The 21,328-nt window shown below is 42.2% G+C and overlaps 1 protein-coding gene across 3 annotated transcripts in view; it reads left to right on the top strand.

Annotated features, from left to right (window-relative positions):
• Nucleotides 1-21,328, top strand: part of PALM2AKAP2 (PALM2 and AKAP2 fusion) — a 481,551-nt gene that overhangs the window by 25,275 nt on the left and 434,948 nt on the right. The window contains exon 1 of one of the 3 annotated variants that reach the window (XM_032306721.1): nt 11,736-12,195. The exons of 1 other annotated variant lie outside the window; for it this stretch is intronic. In XM_032306721.1, coding sequence (XP_032162612.1) covers nt 12,191-12,195 — 5 coding nt within the window. In that variant the 5' untranslated portion in view covers nt 11,736-12,190. Of the gene's footprint in view, nt 1-11,735; nt 12,196-21,328 lie in introns of those variants that run through there. One more of the 3 variants, XM_032306709.1, reaches the window with a different exon arrangement.

Below are 21,328 nucleotides of genomic sequence, written 5' to 3'. Positions count from 1 at the left end.
CTATTCTAAAAAGCATTGATTGTTAACATTTTATTTGGATGGGAGAATCCTATGATTTGTACGATGTTACATTTAGTCTGGTCAATTTGCAACTTTATACTGTAACTTTAATATTCATTTAAAATTGATATTATTTCAAAGACTAACCAGTACCCAAATATTTTCCCCAAGACCAGTCACAGTGTCTGAATCTGAACATCAGAGACTCACAGGATGATAAAGAGAGCTTGAAAATATGTTTGGTCCTTAATTGCCCTCCATGGAAATCTGAACCACCACAGGAGGATTGTAAGGCTGGGAGAGGTTCTGGGGTTCTTGAGATCAATTTCACTTTTTAGAGCCAGCCTCTCCTTGCCCACTATTTTTGTTTAAACTTTTCAAACACTTTCTAATGTTTTGGTTTTGGAGTGCTGCACAAATGATGCTTATGAATATGAAAAAATTTAAAGGGGAAGTTATTTGTATTGTTGGAGACAAACACAGATCAAGTTCATCTTTGTAAGCTGCTTAAGCGCTCAAATTAAAAAGAGTGCCTGGGGAAGAGTTATCTGTAGTGTTAAATAAAACCATGGGTGAAGGCAGGGGACCTGGAGAGTGGGGGAGTAGGTTTGGGAGGCTTCAAGGACAGCACGGGAGGTGGAAAGGCCATCCTTGGCAGAGTGTCTGACAATGGGACATATGTGCTTCAGGCCACCATCTTGTATATGACCCCTACAGTCAACATCTTTTTTAAAAAATTTTTAAAAAACTAAAAAAAATTAATTTATTTATTTGACAGAGAGAGAGAGACCACAAGTATGCAGAGAGGCAGGCAGAGAGAGAGAGAGGGGGAAGCAGGCTCCCCGCTGAGCAGGGAGCCTGATGTGGGGCTCCATCCCAGGACCCTGAGATCATGACCTGAGCCGAAGGTCATGTCATGAGGCTCAGAGGCTTAACCCTCTGAGCCACCCAGGTGCTTCTACAGTCAACATCTTTTTGACTGGGTTTTGAGCCAGTGATCTCCAGGAGAAGAAGCTGTAGGGACTGCTGCCACCTCTGAGTTCTGTGAAAAATACCCCCGTTCCCCTCCTGTCACTCATCTGCTTACAGGCCCATTAAGTAGCTTGTTTTGACTTGTCTAGAAACCTATAACTCCCCTAAGAAAACTTGTATATGCCCTGACCTCTCCCCATTCCTAACAACCAACATCTTTTAAAGAAGCCCAGAGCACCCTCCACCCCCAATCTATCACTAAACGGCCATGCAGTAAACCACGTGACTCTGCAAGAAGCTATGAGACATCCATGTGTTTTGGGAAATTCAAACCCATCACTGTTGATTCCTTAAAACCAAGATTGTAAAGGACAATCGTATCCTGATCCTGACTTGGACCTTCTCACTGACTGACGTTTCCTGTCCAGGTCTGCATTGGTGTCAGCCTCAGTGGACACATTGGAGATGTGGGCAGGCATATTCCCAAGAATACTGGAAAGAGGCCAAGGTATGCTTCCATTTCCCCTCTGAGAGTTCCAGGACCAAGAATATTATTAGCTCTGGGAAGCAAGGAGAGAACATACCCTTGCCCCATACCTCCGCTCTACTTCTGTTTCCCAAATGTATGCCCTTGTGAAGGAGAATCAAGAGTGTGGAGATACCGCGGTACCATCTCTTTCCCAAGATCTGGACCTCAACCCAGGAGTACCCTCCCCACCTCCTGCTATTTTCAAGTTGCACTAAGTTTGTAGGAATAGAAGGAAGAAAAGGGGATGTGGAAAACATGGATTCTAGAAATTCGAGAAAAGTAAAACAGGACTTATCTTTATCCTTTAAAAGTAGGTCATGTTCATATTTGGCATTTCATGGTGAAACCTGATGAGTGCCAGTGGCTTGAGTGGAATGGAAGTTAAGTTGCTGGGTGGACGAGGTCAAGAAACTGGGAAGAAAGGATTTGCACAAGACACTCGCGAGCATTTAAGCCAGTGGTATGATGATGGTATCTGGCTTACAGAGGAATTCTGGGAGTGTCAGTGAATGTGAGCACCTGGCAAAGGTAACGGGAGGGAGAGGCTGGTTATGGTTTACTTGGTTCAAAGGAAGATATTTAAAAGTTTTATCTGAGGGGCGCCTGGATGGCTCATCAAGCATCTGATTTCAGCTCAGGTCATGATCCCAGGGTCCTGGGACAGAGCCCCACCTCGGGCTCCCTGCTCAGCCGGAAGCCTGCTTCTCCCTCTCCTGTTCCCCCTGCTTGTGTTCCCTCTCTTGCTGTGTTTCTCTCTGTCAAATAAATAGATAAAATCTTAAAAAAATAAAAGTTTTATCTGAGAATGGAGGTCTAGTGGGAAGAAGTGGCCCGTGGCTTCAGTGGCTGCCTGACCTAAATTGTTGATGTTTCTACTGATAGAACGTTCGTTACCCGAAAGTCAAAGGATTTCTTATTGGGAGTAACTTTCCTAGTTCTCTAGACTAACGCCTAACCGAATAGCCCAATTTTGAGTACTCCGTTACTTCAGTTACTTTCCCTGAGCCCTCTGACCCTATACTTTCATAGACCTCTGGAACAGTATATTGTAGAAAACTAAATTCAGTTCTTCTCAGACGTTGCTTCCCCTCTCCTAACGTCTCCGCACAGCTCTGCTGTGAGCAGCTCAGGGTATTTCATAGACCACACAACAAAATACGAGGTGTTCCTAGTCTAGAAGGAAATGACAAGCTGCTCATTTGTTGAGGTCAGAATCCTCTGGTGGCACCTGCAGGCTCCTCTCGAACGCTCTGGCTCACTTGGTCTTCTCATCTGTCAGTGAGTTATTTGAGCAGTGAGAATCAGGTGTGATGCCTTTCTCTTGCCCACACATTCTGCACCCTGGCCTATCTCTTGACTCTCTTTCCTTTCCATGCCAACTCCGGCTGCCCTAATTTAAGACCTTATCATCTCCTGTCTAAAGGATTGCAGCAGTTTTTGAACTAGCTTTCCAGCCTTCAGGCTTGTCCACCCTGAAATCCATCATCCAAGCGGTCATGGAGAGCCAGTGCCTTGCCAACATGACACGGAAGCAATAACGTAAGACTGAGGGGGAGAAGGCCTCATGCACAACCTCCAGAGAACACCTTCCTCCACATCACAGTATACTTTCTCAATGTCCCAGAGGGGAGGAAACCCAAACTATTTGAAACATGGAGATCATAAATTGTGATTACAGTTGAAATCAGCTGCGTCAATCATGAAAATGACTCTATTTATTCTGTGTGCATCCCAAAAGTTTTGAGGAAGTAGAATTATAAATTAAGAGAGACCGTAAATACCTCTTGCCTCGATGTTCTGTGATTTGGAGGTAAGGATAGGTATTGTGTTTGCCAGTGTCATCCTGTCCCTTAGTTAAGCTTCTGCTTAACTGCTTACCTCTGGTGACCTTTTTTAGTCTCACCTTTAACCAGTTCCTTCAGGACCCCTTCATTGCACAACCCCACAGGGTATCGGGTATCGGGTATTGTTACACTGGATTGTATGTAAATGGTGCCTCTGAAGTTGAGGCATACTGTGGTCCTTCTCTTTGCCTTACATTCCAGTACATGCCAGAAATATGTAGAACTCACCCTTCTGAGTCTTGTTTATTTGTCTTTGATTTTTCTGGTTTCTCCTGGAAAATCTTTTCTTTTTCCCATCTTCCTGGACACATAGACACAGACATGGACATGTGTACACACACACACACACACACACACACACACACACAACTTCTGGTTAAATGTTATTCATCCTTAAAGACATAGTGTAGGCATCAGACTTCCAGCAAGCTTTTCCTGTTTCCCTACTCATCCTCACCTTTGTGATCACATCACAGTATTGTATCTCAATTTTTTAAAATTATTTATTTATTTATTTTACAGAGAGAGAGATCACAAGTAGACAGAGAAGCAGGCAGAGAGAGAGAGAGGGAAGCAGGCTCCCTGCTGAGCAGAGAGCCCGATGCGGGACTCGATCCCAGGATCCTGAGATCACGACCTGAATCGAAGGCAGCGGCTTAACCCACTGAGCCACCCAGGCACCCTGTATCTCAATTTTGATTGGAAACACATCTTTCCTCCATAGAACCCTAAGATACTTAGGAGCAGACACCATGTCTCAAGCACCATTATAGCCCCAGTTCTGACCACAGTACCTGACACCATCTTTCCTTTAACCACTTGCTGACCTTCCTCTCTGTGGTTCAGATTTTCCATCCCAAGCCTGACCCATTCCCAGGATGATGAGGATGGAATGATATAATTCCTTCATTTGAAAAACTCCACCCTACCTACTGGAGTGTTTTTTTTTTTCCTACCCCCTGAATGACATGAAACACAATTCTTGGCCCCACACATATGCCAAAGGTCTAGGTTTACTGAGTATTAATACCAAATGCCAATACCAATTGAGTATGAATAGTGATACCAATAGGTGAAACACTGAGAATCTAGACCAAGTTTTACTACCTCAGCATTATCTCATTCCTTTTCAAAATGTTCTCCAGCATCCAAGAGAAATAGATCTGCATACTTTCTTGCCTATCTTGTGTGTGTGTCTGTGTGTGTGTCTGTGTGTGTGTACTTGTGTGAATGGGTCATGTCCCTGATCCCTGAGATAGGATCAAACACTGTTATATGGGGCAGTCAATGCATACCTAGAGAAAGAAATATTTCTATGGGAAAGACTTGGATTTGATAAAAGGTATATCAAAGAAAGTACAATTTCTTGGTGTCTTACATAAGATGATTTTTTCCATTATTTTATTTAACAAATATTTATGCAGAGACTGCTATGTGCTAGTCACTGCTTTAGGGGACATATGAGTGAACAAAATAGAAGAAGAAATCTCTGTCCCCATAGGTCTTACATTCTAATGGGTACTTGATTGCATTTGCAAAAGTAAAATGTTCTACTTGCATTTCTTTTTCCTAGAGCAAAAGAACATTTTGCCTCAAGAATAAATCCAAGTTTCCAATTCTCAGAAGGGAAAAATGGTTTTCAACTTTCTAATGATCTTCCTCAAAACAGGTTCCAAAAAAAATGTTGAGTTTCTTCTTAGGTAGTGTAACTTTTAACATTGACATTTAATATTTGTATCAGGAGATGAGAATATTCATTGAGTGTATAGATAAGCAACCTTTAAAGATACCACCAAGTAACCAAATAACTTCTCCAGCTTCATTCAGTATGATGAATGATCGAGCTAATAGAATTTTGCTCAATTAAGTATTAGTGGCCTTATTATCAAACATCACCAAGGTCTTCTGGCTCATAGCTTTCCCAGTGTGCAGTGTAGCTTGGTGACACTGAACTGGCTTCTCTCCAATGTGTGGTCAAGGGACAGCTTTTCCTTGGCAAAATCCCCTTGTTGAGTCCATGGTGTCACCGGTGTGATCTCTGAGAGGTCATTGTTCGTCTTCCATCATAGGTCAGACTTGGCAGTGGTGAAATAAATGTTCTTGCTCCATCTGTACGTACATAATCATGGGCTGTTCTGAACACATACGTCATTTTGTGGGTGGGTGAGAGGATTCTAAAAACAAAAAACAAATAGGCCTTTTCAGCTCTTTAAAAGAAAACAATAAATGTGTTTCAGCGAGAAGGATGATTCCAGGTCAATTGTAGAAGTTTGTGTTGGCTGATGGACTAGGTAACCCCCAGAATTCCTTCCATTGTCAATAGACTGTGATTCTGAGAACCACCCATGAGCCAGAAGTCAGTGCTATTAGTGTGTTGTCTGAGCATAGTCATAAATATATAGAGAAGTCAATAGAAGGACCATGAGGGTTCTTCTCTAGAAGGTTCTCTCTAGAACCTTTGCCTCTATTTAACCAAAGAAAAGAACTCCTTGCATTTTGCCAATATCCTTCCTGTCACAGTCTATGGGCTGATTCTATAGAGCATCAGAATTACAAGAAACCATTTGAGGTGACCTATTTTTAGAGAGGACTTATTAATGGCGGAAGAAGAGTGATGCATGGAGTCTAGTAGTGCCTCCTCCATGTTCACACCAGCTCTATAAGCCAAGTGGGAAATCTACAGATCAGTGAAACTCAGTAAATTATTTAATTACACTCCTCCACCCCCCACATGTATAGGTCTAGATGAACAAATACCCAGTTTCTGTTAGAGATGTTCCTTTCCCACATATATCTAAATAGTAACATGGAAGTAAAAAGGTAAAGCAGTATGTTATGAAATATAAAAGCTACATAAAGCTCCAAAGGTCCTATTACTTCTAGGAATAGAGTTAAAATCCAGTAATGTCAGGTAAATTAGAAAAGTGCCTGTTTTTATATTTTAGTGATCAATCTAATGATTTGCTTTGGGTTTGTTAATGTATTTGAATGATGCCTTAAGCTTGACAAAATGATTGTGCCTATTTTTATTCCCTTCCTCCCCCATTAGACCTTTAAAATTATAGTAATATCTCCATTAACCAAACATTAACGAGAAATGAGACGGAACAGGAGCCCTGATGCACTTTCCAAATAACTAAATGTTAGCCTAGCTGAAAGATAAACATTAACAACCTAATATGAATGGGAACATTTGAAAGCCTGTTCAGTCTTAAACACAGGTGCTGAAAATGATTATTCTGTGATGTTCTCAGGAGCTACTTTGATGTAGACAACTGTCAGTTCCTACACTGAATGATTCCACATTGTTTCTGTTTTGTTGTCCTATGTCCATTTTCATATGTTTCTTCCTCATTTTTTAGCTCTTACTTCCCAAAATCACAGTTTTACTGATCCTCTCCAACCTCTTCAAATTGTGTATTTCTAATTCTAGTGATCCAGACACCAGTTAACCAAATATACTAAGTATTATATCCAAAGTAGTCCTATTCAGAATTTTGTTTGTTTTGAATCAGGAACACTAAGGTAACACGGTGAGAGGCATGGACATTTTCTCTCTACTTGACCTACCGCTCCTAGCCCCTAATTCTGCCTGTAGTCTGAGGCAGATCCCCAAAGCCCAGCCATGGTCCCCAGTTTAAGAATTCTAATTCTAAAGCTTATGCATTATGCCTAGATAGAAATCATGTTGGGTTTTCTCTCAGCCAGCATATTCTCTTTTTAGACCAGGAGGTTGAGGACTTTGGTTTTGTTTGTGAATTTGACTCTTGTTGACATGTGAACCCGTTAAGTATTTAGCTACTCTAAGCTTCAGTTTCTTCACCTACAAAATGGGGATAATAAGTCCCACAAGACAATCACAGGATAAATAGAAAACAATGTATATGGGAGCAAGTGGCAAACTCCAGGCAGGTAGAACTTAGTCTGAGGTCCATGAAGAATGCGTGGGCTTTAGGGCATCTACAAACCACCTGATATTATGAGAAAAATGTGAGTTTGTGCCACCTTATGTTTTTCCTGGGAGAGGGGTCTACAGTTTTTCCCAGATACTCAAGGAGGTTATAACCCTAAGGAGGTTAAGAATAATAATTTATAACATGGACTTTATGATATGACTCTTTTATTTCCTGGTTCTAGACTAAATTTCAGATGGGTTAAGTTGTTAAGGTATTGACTTCCAAGTTAGAGAGGTGTTAATGTGTATTTGGTGTACTAATAGTATCTGGTGAGCTCAACTAAATGAATAAACCATTAAAGAATGTGTGTATTGGTATATCCACATAGCCATAGCCTGTTACTTTTTATGCTATGTATACTACTTTACTATATTATATTATTGATATATCTATATCATTTTAAAGAATAAATAATATGTCGTCTAGTGTAACATTCTCATTCCATCAAAAAGAATAAACAAGTTGATCTTCACCATGTCTACACCTTTATCAGTTTCACTTCTTCAGGGGTAAAGGGATGTTGTGAAGATAGAGCTGCACAATGTTTAGGATTTCAGAGGAAGGATGCTATGTAATAATAATATGGTGACAATAATAATTATGATAATAGCTTATTATGCTGCTGTTAATTGAGTAGCTACTAAATACCAGGCACTGTGCTAGACATTTTGTATACACTGTATCTAATTTCAAACCAACCCTTAAAGATAAGCATTATTGTCCTCATTTCATAGATGAAGAAACCTATGAATTAGATTAAGAAATATGTCCCAAGTCACAAAACTAATAAGTGGGCAAGCTGGAATTTTAAGCAGAGTCTTAAAGTTTAAAGTTTGGCTTTAAAGTCTGTTATTTTTTCCTGCAGTTAAATGTAGCAGATGATATGTTTGTGTCTTTTAAAAAGATATAGGCCAGCCCTGTAAAATGAATTAATTCTTATTTTTCTACTGCATTTGAAAATTATATTAGTGAAGAGACTAACTTCAAACAACTTAAGGTGTACCTGCAATGAAATCTGACCTTTATCTTAAAGTTGAGAGATGCCAATTGAAAGGTGTTAGGCAAGGGGACGATATGATTAGATCTTGTGTCTTTGGAAGATTGCTCTGGCTGTACAGTTAGATGAGTTGGAACTCCTTAAGATGTAACTAGAAACAAAAAAGCCAGAAGGGAGGCTGTTTTATTAACATCAGTGGGATAGACAGGAATGAATGGGCTCTGTGACTCTTCAGGAGGTAGCCTGGAAAAATTCTGATTGACTGGATATAGGAGGTCAAGTGGAGACAAATCAAAGAAGGTGCTCAGGTTTCTGCATGGACATTTCCCTCTCTATTGTTAGGATAGTGTACAGGTTACTAGAAGGAGATTTACAGGTGAAAATGAAAAGTGCTTTTTGGACATATTGGATTTGAAGTGTTTGTGAAGATGTTACAAGGGACTTTGGATATTCCATTTTGAAGATTAGAAGAATGATGGGCATTTGAGATTTACTTTTAGAAATGAACACCAAAAAAGCAGCTAATTAAACCCACAGAAGTAGATAAAATTGCTCAGGGAGGGTATGTACGGTCAGAGGGAAAGAGAGTTAAGACCAGATCTTGCAGAACACAGAACACTAACATCTAAAAGACAAGAATCAGAGAACAGGTGCTAGAGCTATGGCAATGTGGTGTCACCTAGGACAGTTTTTCAGAATGGTAGGTGTGACCCTAGGTATTTACCCAAAAGAAATGAAAACATATGTTCACACAAAGCCCTGTACTTGAGTGTTTATAGAAGTTTATTAGTGATTGTCACAAATTGGAAATAATCTAAATATTCATCAGCTCATCAGCTGATGAATGAATAAATAAATTGAAGTCCATCTGTATAATGTACTCAACAATGAAAAGAAACTGCCTCTACACACAACACTGACTCCCAGAAGCATTTGCTAAGTGAAAGAAGGCAAATATAAAAGGCTACATACTGTTTATATGACATTCTGGAAAGCAAAACCACAGAGACAGAAATCAGGTCAGTGGTTGCCAGGAGCTAGAGGTGGGAGAAGGGAACTGACTATCCAGGGACTCAGAGGAACTGTTTGGGGGTGATGGTAATGTTCCTTATCTTGATTATGGTGGTGATTACACGAGTGTATAATGTGTCCAAACTCTTAGACCTGTACACCTGAAGAGAATGAATTCTGTATATAAATCATGCATCAATAAAACCAACTTAGTGGGGGATAAAAGCAAATACAAAAACAGTGGTCAAGGGGTGCCTGGGTGGCTCAGTGGGTTAAGCCGCTGCCTTCGGTTCAGGTCATGATCTCAGGGTCCTGGGATCAAGCCCCACATTGGGCTTTCTGCTCAGCCGGTAGCCTGCTTCCCTTCCTCTCTCTCTGCCCGCCTCTCTGCCTACTTGTGATCTCTCACTGTCAAATAAATAAATAAAATATTAAAAAAAAAAGAGTGGTCAAAATGTCAAATGCTGCTCATAAGTCATGAGTAGAAGAGGCCCAAGACATAGCCATTGCATTTAGCATTAGCGACTCTATAGGGAGTAGTGTCGGTATGGGAAAGGCAGAAGCTGGATTGTTAAGGGTTAAGGAGTAAGAAAATAATGCTGGTTTGCCCCCAATACCCATTTTCTCCTTCTTTCATGGGAATGGAGCCCTGAATTTCTGGTTAGGCTCATGACTATGCAGAATGAAGACTGTTTTGCCCAGTCTCCCTGGAAACTGAATATGGCCATGTGACTGAATTCTAGCCAAAAGATGTAAGTGAAAGTGTCCTGAGGCAGTTTCTGGAAGCCTTCCATAAGAGGCAGCTGGCCTGCTTCCTTAGCCCTTTCTTCTTTGCTTTTTCCACCTTTGTGGTGGTTGGAATGCAGACATGATGGCTGGAGCTGGAGCAGCCACCTCTGACTATGAAGAAGGGAGACCACAAATGACAGACCAACATTTTGGAGGAGCCTGGGTCTCTTAGCTCTTTGAGAGATATTAAAGCAGTCCAGGACTGCTTATCACTGAACTTTTAAGAGGCAGACAAATCTCTTTCCTGATTGAGACTCTTAATTACTCACAGTTGAGTTTAATCCTATAAGCTACCAGGAACAAATAGGAGGTGCGGGTGGAGAGATGGCGATTATAGGCAATGTTTTTAAGAACCTTGACTATGAAGGGTAAGAGTAAAGATAGATGGTAGCTGGGAGGAACATGGGTTGAGGGAGGGTCTTATGATCTCCAAATTCACACCAGATTCTCTGTGAATGGAGACCTGGCGATACCCCAGAATCTCTTTCCACAAAACAGCCCTGTGAATATTCACTAAAATCAACTTTGTGGCTCACTCTCCAGAGGGAAAAGAGGAGCAGTGCATTCCCCCAGAATATTTTACACCCATCTCCTTCCAGCCCCTTGATTGTGCAGAGCTCTTTCCCATCTAGAATCACCCAGCAAGCTGGGGCTGCTTTTGAGCCCATCCCCTCTCAGGTCAGTGTTTTCAGGGGTCCTTTCCTGAACACCTGACCTTAGCAAGCCCACTTCCCTTTTATTCTCCATTGGAGTATTTTTCTCTTAACTGCTTTAAGATATAGTTCATATACCATAAAATTCACCCAGAATGTACAATTCAGGGCTTTTTAGTATACTCACGAATTTGTGTCATCATCGTCACAGCTTAATTTTAAGACATTCATCTTGATATTTTATTTCTTAATTTTTCGAGCAGTATTTTCAGTCGGTGGTGATGTTTATTTTTCTCTTTCTCTGTGCTTTGTCTTTCTGCTTTAGCCGGTGAGCTCCACTAGGGCAGGGACTATGATGACTCTGGTTAGGGCTGCATCCTTATCGCCTGGCAGACACCCACTGACAGAGGGACCGGGCAGCAAGACACGGTGAAAGCCTAAAGCTTATCCCGTCTAGTCTTCATTGCAGCAGGTGCAAGGCACCTGGATGGGAGCCAGGTTTACATTTGGGAAACCGTTAGGAGTAGGGAATCCTTGTGTGTGTGTGTGGGGGGGGGGCGTATAAGGAAGGAATATATGCCCTAGGGAGGCTTATAACTCTGGGGTGGAGCCATGGTAATTTGGGAAAACATGTTCAATGAACCTATTGTTTTCAGAGAACGAACTAGGAAAAGTAACGCTGGACAGTATCTTCCTACTAGGCAAGAACACGCAGAATATGGAGTGATAGGAAGGGCGTGGGATTGCCGAAGGGACGACACACCGCAGTAACGCGCCGCCACGCAGCTGGAGTTTTCCTTGGGAAACTCAGACCGATGCCCGCCGGGCTGGCACAATGGCGTTTCCGAACTCCTGCCCGGCCCGCTGGGGGCAGTACTTGTTATTTGCAGCGGCTAGATGCTAGATGCTTCTTTCTTTCGCAACTTCCAAGCCTCGAGAGCTGCAACCTTGCGGATGACTCAATCGTTTCCCTGAGCCCTCTGGGCTGTGCGGCCGCCGCAGCCGCCCCTCTCTCCTCCCACCGGTCCCCACCCCCCACCCCCAGCGCCTCAGTGCCGCGCCGCCCGTCCCAGGGGAGCCGCCGGCGCACCTGGCGCCTCGAGCGCCCGGGCACTGCGCGCTGGTGGCCACACCGCCCGGCGCGCAGCTGCCAGCGCGCTCCCTCCCGAAACATTTAAGTGGAGTGGCTTGTCTAGCGCCCAGCGAACAACATTATCCAATTGCTTCCCGTTTTACTCGCAGGCTGGGAGCTGAGAGAGCCTGAGCGTTCACTTTCAACCCTCAAGGGGAGGAGGGGGTGCGGGCGGGGAGGGGAGAAGCTCCCGAAGCTTGCGGCTCCACCTCGCGCGCGGCGCGGCCAGAGCGCCCGGCTCCGGCAGAGGCGAGCAGCGCCGGTGAGCCCCGCAGCAGCGCGCCGCCGGGCCGCCCGGAGCCCCGCGATGGAGTGAGTATCCCCGCGCCGCGCTCTCCGCTCGCTGCCCTGCTCTCGGCATGTTGCCATGGCGACCGCGGCAGCAGGCCGATGCCGGCTCGGGTCCCAGTCCGGGATGGGTGTTTAATTTCAGCCCAGTGTGTACGCCTGGTGTTTCTATAGCAGCAGCCGCAGGGGCTGGAGCCAAGGGGTAGGAGCCCCAGGATGCGTGGTTTTGTGCCGCTGCCTCTCAGCCAGCAGGGCCTCCGGAGGGGACGGTACTACTAAGGAGGGAGGCAGGTTCTAGGCTTCCCCATCCCTGCCCCAAGCTCCCGCTTCTCAGGGAGTTGACTGCAATAGCCATTACTTCCGATTCCTAACCATGTCAGCATTATTGGACTGCAGTTAAAAAAAAAGGGGGGGGGGTCACTGCGGATCGGAAGCCAATGTGGTTCGGTGTGAAGCGTGTCATGGAAGGAAGGATGATGAGTTCGTGGTAATATGAGCCAGAGCGGCAATGCCCTGGCTACTAGAGACCATCGGAGGACCCAAAATAATTGATTTGTTCCTGGGGTAATTAATTGAGAAATGAGACAAAAAGGTAGGAGCAGCAGCTGGGGGTTGAGTTACCACGTTTGGCCCCGTGGGCACAGCAAGAGAGGGGTGGGGAAGAGAGGGCAGGGAGGCAAGAGGGGCGTTAACCAGAAAAGACACAATGAAGGGCTTCAGTTGTGGGTTCGAACTGGGGTTTCTTTCTCAGTCTTTGCATCTCTGGGCTGGTCCCTCTCCCAGGCTGCTGCCGCAGCAGGGCCACTGTGACAGGCGAGACGCTCCACGAAAGGGTCAATTCTGGAGTCGGCTATTAGATACTGCTCACTTGGTCAGCTTCTCTGCCTCCTCTTTTCCCACGGATACTCCCTGATGTTGGGGCTTCATGAAATCATATTTCAGCCTGGGGATAACGTCCGGTTTTCGGGTAGCAGGACCTTCATGTCAAACCCAATAAACCCTAGATGCAGCTTTTGTCCTTCTGCGTATCTGATTGTGCAGATGCAATTTAATCCTCACCAACAAGGCTGCTAAAGCAGAAGTAAGAGACGGTGTGGCATTTTAGGAGTGAGGAGTTGTAGGTTTCAGCCCCTGGTTGAAATACCCCTTGGCTGGTATTAGTGCTATTGATTTCCTATACCAGTAACTTCTGTCTCTGAGCCTCAGTTTCCCCGAGTGTTCATTGGAGTCAAAGATGCTCTTGACATAGTTTTTAAGCATCGTTGAGAGGATCGGATAAGCTTTCTATCTCTTCTAAAGGGCATTGTAAATTGTAAGGTGTATACAGATTTAAGGAGTTAATGATTAAGTCTTTGCGATCAGTTTGCCGGGCTTGAGTCCCTGTGCACTTTGCGGAATGACGTCAGTCTCTCTGGGTCTCATTTCTGGAAAGAGGAATAATAACTATTTCATGCAATTTTTGTGCAGATTAAACAAATTGATACATATAATGGTCTTAGAGCCTAGCACAAAGAAAGCTCAATAAATATCCTCTATTATCTAAAAATATTATCTATTGTCTACTATTATTACTGTGGTCTCCAGCATTCTCCATTAACATTTTGTGGGGTTTCAGGTTGGCACCAAGCTGTTTTTTTTTTTTCTCCCTCCAGACAATTTATAAAGAAACTTAATGCCCCAAGGGCAACTAAGAGTAACACAATTTTCAAGATGCCATTGTAGGTGTGGAGAAGTGACCAAAAGACATAGCAGCCTTGCATACATAGCAGAAGCTGGACAGCTTGGGCTTGGACATATTCTATTCTTTTTTTTTTTTTTTTAAGATTTTATTTATTTATTTGACAGACAGAGATCACAAGTAGGCAGAGAGGCAGGCAGAGAGAGAGGAAGGGAGGCAGGCTTCCCTGCTGAGCAGAGAGCCCAATGCGGGGCTCGATCTCAGGATCCTGGGATCATGACCCGCATTGAAGGCAGAGGCTTTAACCCACTGAGCCACCCAGGCACTCCTGACATATTCTATTCTTATTGCCATTGTTGTTTGTTTAGACAGGGAGACGGTCCTTAATAAGAGAATGAATGTCGATCTAGCCATCGCACCATGGACGCTTACGGGATACCCTGGTTGCTTGCCAGGGCAGTGACTTTCATCTCTACCATCCCACATTAGTATGCTAATGTACTGCCAATCTCCAGGATTAAAACTGGAGTGCTCAGTAACTGTGAAACAGCTTAAAGAATTTGTAAGTTTCCTTCCTCAGACCCTCCCTCCTTTCCTCTCCATCTTCCAGCTAAGTTTTTGTTCCAGGTGTGCTGATCTCCCACACTCTTCCTCTCCTATCACAGGACCCACCTAGGAGCCACAACCAGCCTGCTTCTCTCCTGATCAACCTTGGCCCTGGTTTTCCTGTTCCCTTGTGACGTTCCAAAGTCCTTCTCACCTTCCAGTTAACCTCCTGCATTTCCAACTGTCTATCTGTTCCCTGTCCCACTTCCTTTGCTTCATTAATGTAATTAACTTTTAAACTCTTTTTCTCTTCTTTCAGAATACCACCTCTTCCTGTCTTGGTTCTAACAAAATTTCTCATATCCTGTTCTTCCTCTCAATCTAAGCCCTCTCAGAATCTCATCTTAGGTAGGACAGGCTGCTTTAAATATCAGTGAGATAGGGGCTCAATTCTTCTTACTTATTGTGTTCAACTTATGTTTATGAGAAACAATTAAAAGGGGGTATAAAACTCACTTCGTCCTTTTATTTTTTCATGTAACTAACAAATATTTGTTGAGATTAGTCCTGGTCAACAAAGCAGTCATGATTCTCACCATCTGAAGTTCATAGTCTAATGAAAAGGTCGATGTTAAAGTAGTAAACACAAATGAATATATAAATGCAAAAGTATAGTAAATGCTATGGAGGGAAATGCACAGAGAAAATAACAGGAAGGGGATACAGATTAGATTGAGGTGTCAACAAAACCTCTCTGAGGAGCTGATATCTAATGTGAGATGTAAAGGATGAGTAGGAGTTGGTTAGGTGAGGAGTAGAGGGAAGAAACCCTTTAGGCTGAGAAAGCAGCATGTGTTAAGGCCCTGAGGCAGGAGAGATCCTTGGCAGGTTGGAAGAACTGAAAGAAGGATGGTATGGTTAGAGCTTTGGCAGTGAGGGGAGGATGGTTTAGAGATGTGGCTAAGTGCAACGCAGAGCCATCAACAAGCTTTATGAATGGACATGAAGATAATCACTTGTCTTTTAAAACTTTTAAGCTTACAAGTTCAGAAAGCTAAAATTAACTTTCCTACTGAAGGTATGTAAAATGGATGGCCTAGAAAATGTGTCACACCATATAAGATAAAGTGATAGTATCAAAAATCTATAAAGAACTTATCAAACTCAACACCCTCAAAATAAATAATCCAGTTAAGAAGTGGACAGAAGGGGCGCCTGGGTGGCTCAGTGGGTTAAGGCCTCTGCCTTCGGCTTGGGTCATGATCCTAGGGGTCCTGGGATCGAACCCCGCATCGGACTCTCTGCTTGGCGGGGAGCCTGCTTCCCCCTCTCTCTCTGCCTGCTTGTGATCTCTGTCTGTCAAATAAATGAATGAAATCTTCTTAAAAAAAAAATAGTGGACAGAAGACATGAACAGACATTTCTCCGAAGAAGACATCCAGATGACCAACAGACATGAAAAAATGCGCAACATCACTCACCATCAGGGAAATATAAATCAAAACCATAATGAGATACCACCTCACACCAGTCAGAGTGGCTAAAATTAACAACTCAGGAAATGGCAGATGCCGGCGAGGATGCAGAGAAAGGGGAACCCCCCTACAATGTTGGTGGGAATGCAAATTGTTGTAACCACTCTGGAAAACAGTATGGAGGTTCCTAAAAAAATTAAAAATAGAACTGCCCTACGACCCAGCAATTGTACTACTAGGTATTTATCCAAAGAATACAAAAATACTGGTTCAAAGGGTACACATGCACCCCAATGTTTATAGCAACATTATCAACAATAGCCAAATTATTGAGAGTGTCTAAATGTGCACTGACTGGTGAATGGATAAAGATGTGGTGTGTGTGTGTATAGTATATAAAATGGAGTATATATAATGGGATTATCTACACATAATGATATATATATACATACATAATGGAACACATAGACTTAATGGGAATATTATATATATAATGGAATATTACTCAACCATCAATAGAATGAAATATTGCCATTTGCAATAACATGGATGGAACTAGAGTAACTATTGCTAAGTGAAATAAGTCAGTTGGAGAAAGAAATACTATATGATTTCACTCATGTGGAATTTAAAAAACAAAACAGATGAACAGGGGAAAGGAAGGAAAAATAAGATAAAAACACAGAAGGCGAACCTTAAGAGACTATTAACGATAGAGAACAAACTGAGGGTTGATGGAGGGAGGTGGATGGGTGATGGGACACCTGAATGGCTCTGCTGGTTGGGTGTCTGCCTCCCACTCAGGTCGTGAACCCGGGGTCCTGGGACCAAGTACTGCATCGGGCTCCCTGCCCTGCACGGAAACGGCTTCTCCTTCTACCTGTCTCTCTTTGTCTCTCAGAAAGAAAGAAAGAAAGAAGGGATGGACATTAAGGAGGGCACTTGTGATGAGTGCAGGGTGTTTTATGTAAGTGACAAATCACTAAATTCTACTCCTGAAGCCAATACTACACTATACGTTAACTAAAAAAAAAAAAAAAAAAAACTTGGAAGGAAAATATGTTGTCATAGCCAAGCGTCAGTATACTGCAGATATGTGCAATAGGAGAAGGGGATATCAGTTTTGAAAGCCAGACCGTTTGTGGTGTGCCAGTACCTGAGAGTTCTGAATAAGCCAAAGTCACTAATTTTAAATGAATTGGAGTAAAATAAACAATGAATCTTGGAACACTGAAAAAATAAAAAATTAAATTAAATTAAAAATATAAAATTATCCCCCCCCCAAATAATCATTTGTTCATGAACGTTTTTGGTTTAAAAAAACAAGAGCATCTCAGTTGAAATAGGAAAAAATAAAGATAGCAAGCAGAGGGTCCTAACTGATTACACTTGGCTGTGCTCCTTGTTGGGCTGAGTGTGAGATCAGTGTTATATATGGGGACAAACTTTAGTATGTGCAGTATTTAATTTGGTACCACACCTATAGGTTTTGCTGGACACTTCTCTAGAACACAGCCTTCCAAACAGCATGGGAGCTAAAAGGCACAGAGGATATTACATGGAACTCTTTAAATTGTTGCCATCTCTGCAAGCTTTGGGGTCTGACAACGTGGATGGCAGCCTCGGAACTTATCTGATGGGGTGTAGAAATGACATTTCTCCTCACCTGGCAGGTGCCTGCTTTCACACAGCCATACCACAGGACAACTTTAAAGCACGCAGAGGAGATCAACAAGTATCTCAAAGAAAGTTTCTTCTTTCACATAAACAAATCAAGGCTCATGAAGGGATGAGTGTGGGAAGGGTATTGAGTCACAGCTGACTTCTGGTTCTTCATATATGTCTTCATTCATGCATTCATCCATTTATCCAACAAACATGTATCGAATATTTTCTTTTTTTTAAAAAATATTTTATTTATTTGACAGAGAGATCACAAGTAGGCAGAGAGGCAGGCAGAGAGAGAGAGGAGGAAGCAGGTCCCCCGTGGAGCAGAGAGCCCCATGTGGGGCCAGATCCCAGGACCCTGGGACCATGACCTGAGCCAAAGCCAGAAGCTTCAACCTACTGAACCACCCAGGTGCTCCTTATCAAATATTTTCTATGTGCCAAGCACGGTGATAGGTACTGGGAGTAAATGGTGACCTGATCCTGTCTTCAAGGAACTTCCCGTTTAATCTAAATGTGACTATCGGTGCTCTATGACCTTGAATCATTTTCCTTGGCTATGTCTGCCATCCGTTACACAAAGTGTGCCATTTCATGTGTTCAACACTTTGTAGGCATTGAAAAAATGTGTTTAAAAATGTACAAGTCTTAAAAAAAATTTTTTTTTGTTGGAAGTATTGTTTGCTTTTTACAACAATTAAAATGTTTGGGGGCTTAGTTTATGAAATAAACCCCTTTTCCTTTCTCTTTCCCCCAAGGCTTAGTCCTTGGAGCCTTACTGTGAACAGTTTGGAGGTATCCTTCCGGATATTTTCCATGCAAAGCAAGTAGAGTTGGAAACACATACTGATAGAAGTTTAAATACTTCCTTTTATATAAATGAAATCATACCACATATGTTGTTCTGTAACTTGCTTTTTCCTCTAAATATATCGCACATACTTTTATATATCAATATATACATACCTATCATGTATGCTTTTATTAGCTGATTACCATTTACTTTTGGAATGTAGTTCATCAGTCTCTTTTGATGAAGATTTCGGTTTGTTGCCACTTTTTTTTTTTTTTTTGCTATTAAATGCAATGTTGCAGTGAACATCTTTGTACATCCTGCAAATGAATCTGTATAGTGCTTTCCAGAAATGGAATTGCTGAGTGAGTGAATATGCATATTATGAATTTTTCTATATGTTGTCAAAGTGTATCCAAAAATGTTCTATCACTTTACATTGCCACCAATAATGTGTGAGTCCCTGTTTCCTCAAATCCTTGACAACCCTAGCCACCTTATATATTTATATCTGAGTAATACATTTATATTTGACTCATCTGACTTTATGTAACCATTCTTTCAGTGGTCACCGTCTTTGCTTTTGCCTCACTGGACTACTTGTCATTTTTTTCAGAGAGCACTAGGGAGCCATAAAATACAAACAACAAGCTTGAGTTGGGAAGAGAGTGAAAATTATTTACAAAGGGAAAACTTAAAATACCTAGTTAACTTTAAGAAGTGATCAAGTAATTTTTTTGTAGAGTTTGTTGTCAAATTTTGACTTTATTGAATGTATTCTTATTCCTATCATTAAGGAAATCAGAGTATATCACTTAGCATTTACCATTTGTTGCAGTTATACTGTTAGTTAGATTGTTAGATTAGTTAGTTAGATTGTTAGTTACATTTTCAAAGTTTTTAACTTTGGCAATTTTGAATTGTAAGCCAAATTCTCACAGTTCAATCAACTGAGCACCCTTTATGCACTGGGCACTGTTGGAAGCACTGAGAGTAGAGCAGTGAATCAAACTGAAAAATGTCCTTCCTTCACAGAACTTATATTTCATAGAAGAGATACAGTGTGTATCTACATTAACATCAGGAAGTGATAAATGTCGAGACTAAAATTAAAACGCATTAGGAGACTGGAAGCTGATGAGGGAGGTAATTGATGATCGGATAGTCAGGAGACAAGTTTCTGAGTGGGAAAGTTTGGAGAGAGACTTGAACAAAGTGAGGAAGTGAGCTGCAGGGAAGGAAGACCACGCTTTGTGGACTTAGAGTTCGTCTTGAATCTGGATAGAGTCAAGGTCACCACCAGCCCCTTCCTCACTTGCATCTTCCTTTAGCATTTTGTGATGACTTAGTGTTTAGTGGGGAGGTACTGTTTTCAAACAGGGCCCAAGAGTGTTATATTCTGGATGCCTTTCTGTTTCTTCTATGAACAAACAGATTGACTCCTTGTAAAATTAAATTCATGTATATCCCCCTTCATAATTCTACAAGACATTGTTCCATTGTGTTCTGGCATGGACTGTTGCTCTGGAAAAGTGTGAGGGTGGCCTGATTATTTCCTCTTTGTAGCTGGCTTGCCGCCTCCTTGCCCTCCCACTCTTGCAATTTCTTTCTTTCTTTCTTTTCTTTTCTTTTATTTTTTTTGGCCTTGGTGCTGATAGAATTATTTTTAAACATGAAAGTTTAATAACTTCTCTGTGCTTTTTCTCACTGCAAGTCACTGTGTCAATTTTTTCCTGGAAAATGGTATAGTCCTTTGATCTAAAGATTTTTATTTTCCTTTTTTTTTGTAAAGGCATTTTCTTTATGGCTTTCAATTAAACAATCTACTTGTTCTCTTATCTAAACATTGTGTGTGTGTGTGTGTGTGTGTGTGTGTGTGCATGTATATATGTATCTCAGAGTGGGCGGGGGCAGATAGCTATTTGGTGCTTATTTGTCATCAAGTGGTTGGCTTAGTTTAGCATCTACAAACAGGAGGGAAGGGGCAAGTCATCAACAAAGGTCATTGTTACTTTCCTTTTTTTCTGCTGTCTCTCTAACCTCCGGACTATGGCTAGACTGGCGGATTATGACTATCCTCTATGCATGCAGACTAGATCTCTTCATTAAGTTTTTAAGCTTCAGGCTTTCACTGATAATAAAGAGGAGAGGGATGCCTGGGTGACTCAGTGGGTTAAAGCCTCTGTCTTTGGCTCAGGTCATGATCCCAGGGTCCTGGGATCGAGCCCTGCATCGGGCTCTCTGCTCAGCAAGGAGCCTGCTTCCTCCTCTCTCTCTGCCTGCCTGTCTGCCTACTTGTGATCTCTTTCTCCCTGTCAAATAAGTAAATAAAATCTTAAAAAAAAAATAAAGAGGAGAGAGTTCACACCATCAGTTCACACCATCGTGGTAGAAGTGTCATCGGTTCCACCATGCTGGTACGGAACCAGCCCCTCCATATAGATGTTTCCCATGTCTTTCATGACCTGTTGCTACTCCTCCCCGTTCTGGCATTGGGTTCTGTGAGCTCTCTCTTTACTTACAGAGAAATTTTTGAATAGGATTTGGAATCTCTGGAGGTATGGATCACCTTTTAGGTTTGTCCACTGTTTCAATAAAACTTTTACTCCTTAGGGCCGGTAATTCTTCTAGTCTGTGATTTGGGAATCTCAACTCTGCTAGTTTCATAGTAGATAATTTTTTTTCAACGTTTCATTCATTTCAGCAGGTTTCAGAGAGATGGAGAGGAAATTTGCCTTTACCATATCTCCAAGTGAAAGAATCAGTGAATCTTGCATCCACATGAAAATATTACAAATCAGCAATTGTTGGTGTTATTGGAAAATTTGTTTTTATTATAGATCATTTTGTCAATTGGTTCTTAGCGATGCGTATGACAAAATAAGTTTGTGAGTGCTCTTATGAATACTTTGCAGTACAGGAAATTTGAAGGAGGTGTGCATAGTCGGCATCCTCTGTCCTGCCCTTCAGATGCATCCTTTAGCTCCCCCACTGCTT

This window comes from Mustela erminea, chromosome 12 (assembly GCF_009829155.1).
Source record: "Mustela erminea isolate mMusErm1 chromosome 12, mMusErm1.Pri, whole genome shotgun sequence".
Lineage (NCBI taxonomy): Eukaryota > Metazoa > Chordata > Mammalia > Carnivora > Mustelidae > Mustela > Mustela erminea.
Note: the sequence above shows the minus strand (reverse complement) of the source record. Positions and strands in the feature narration are given on the sequence as shown.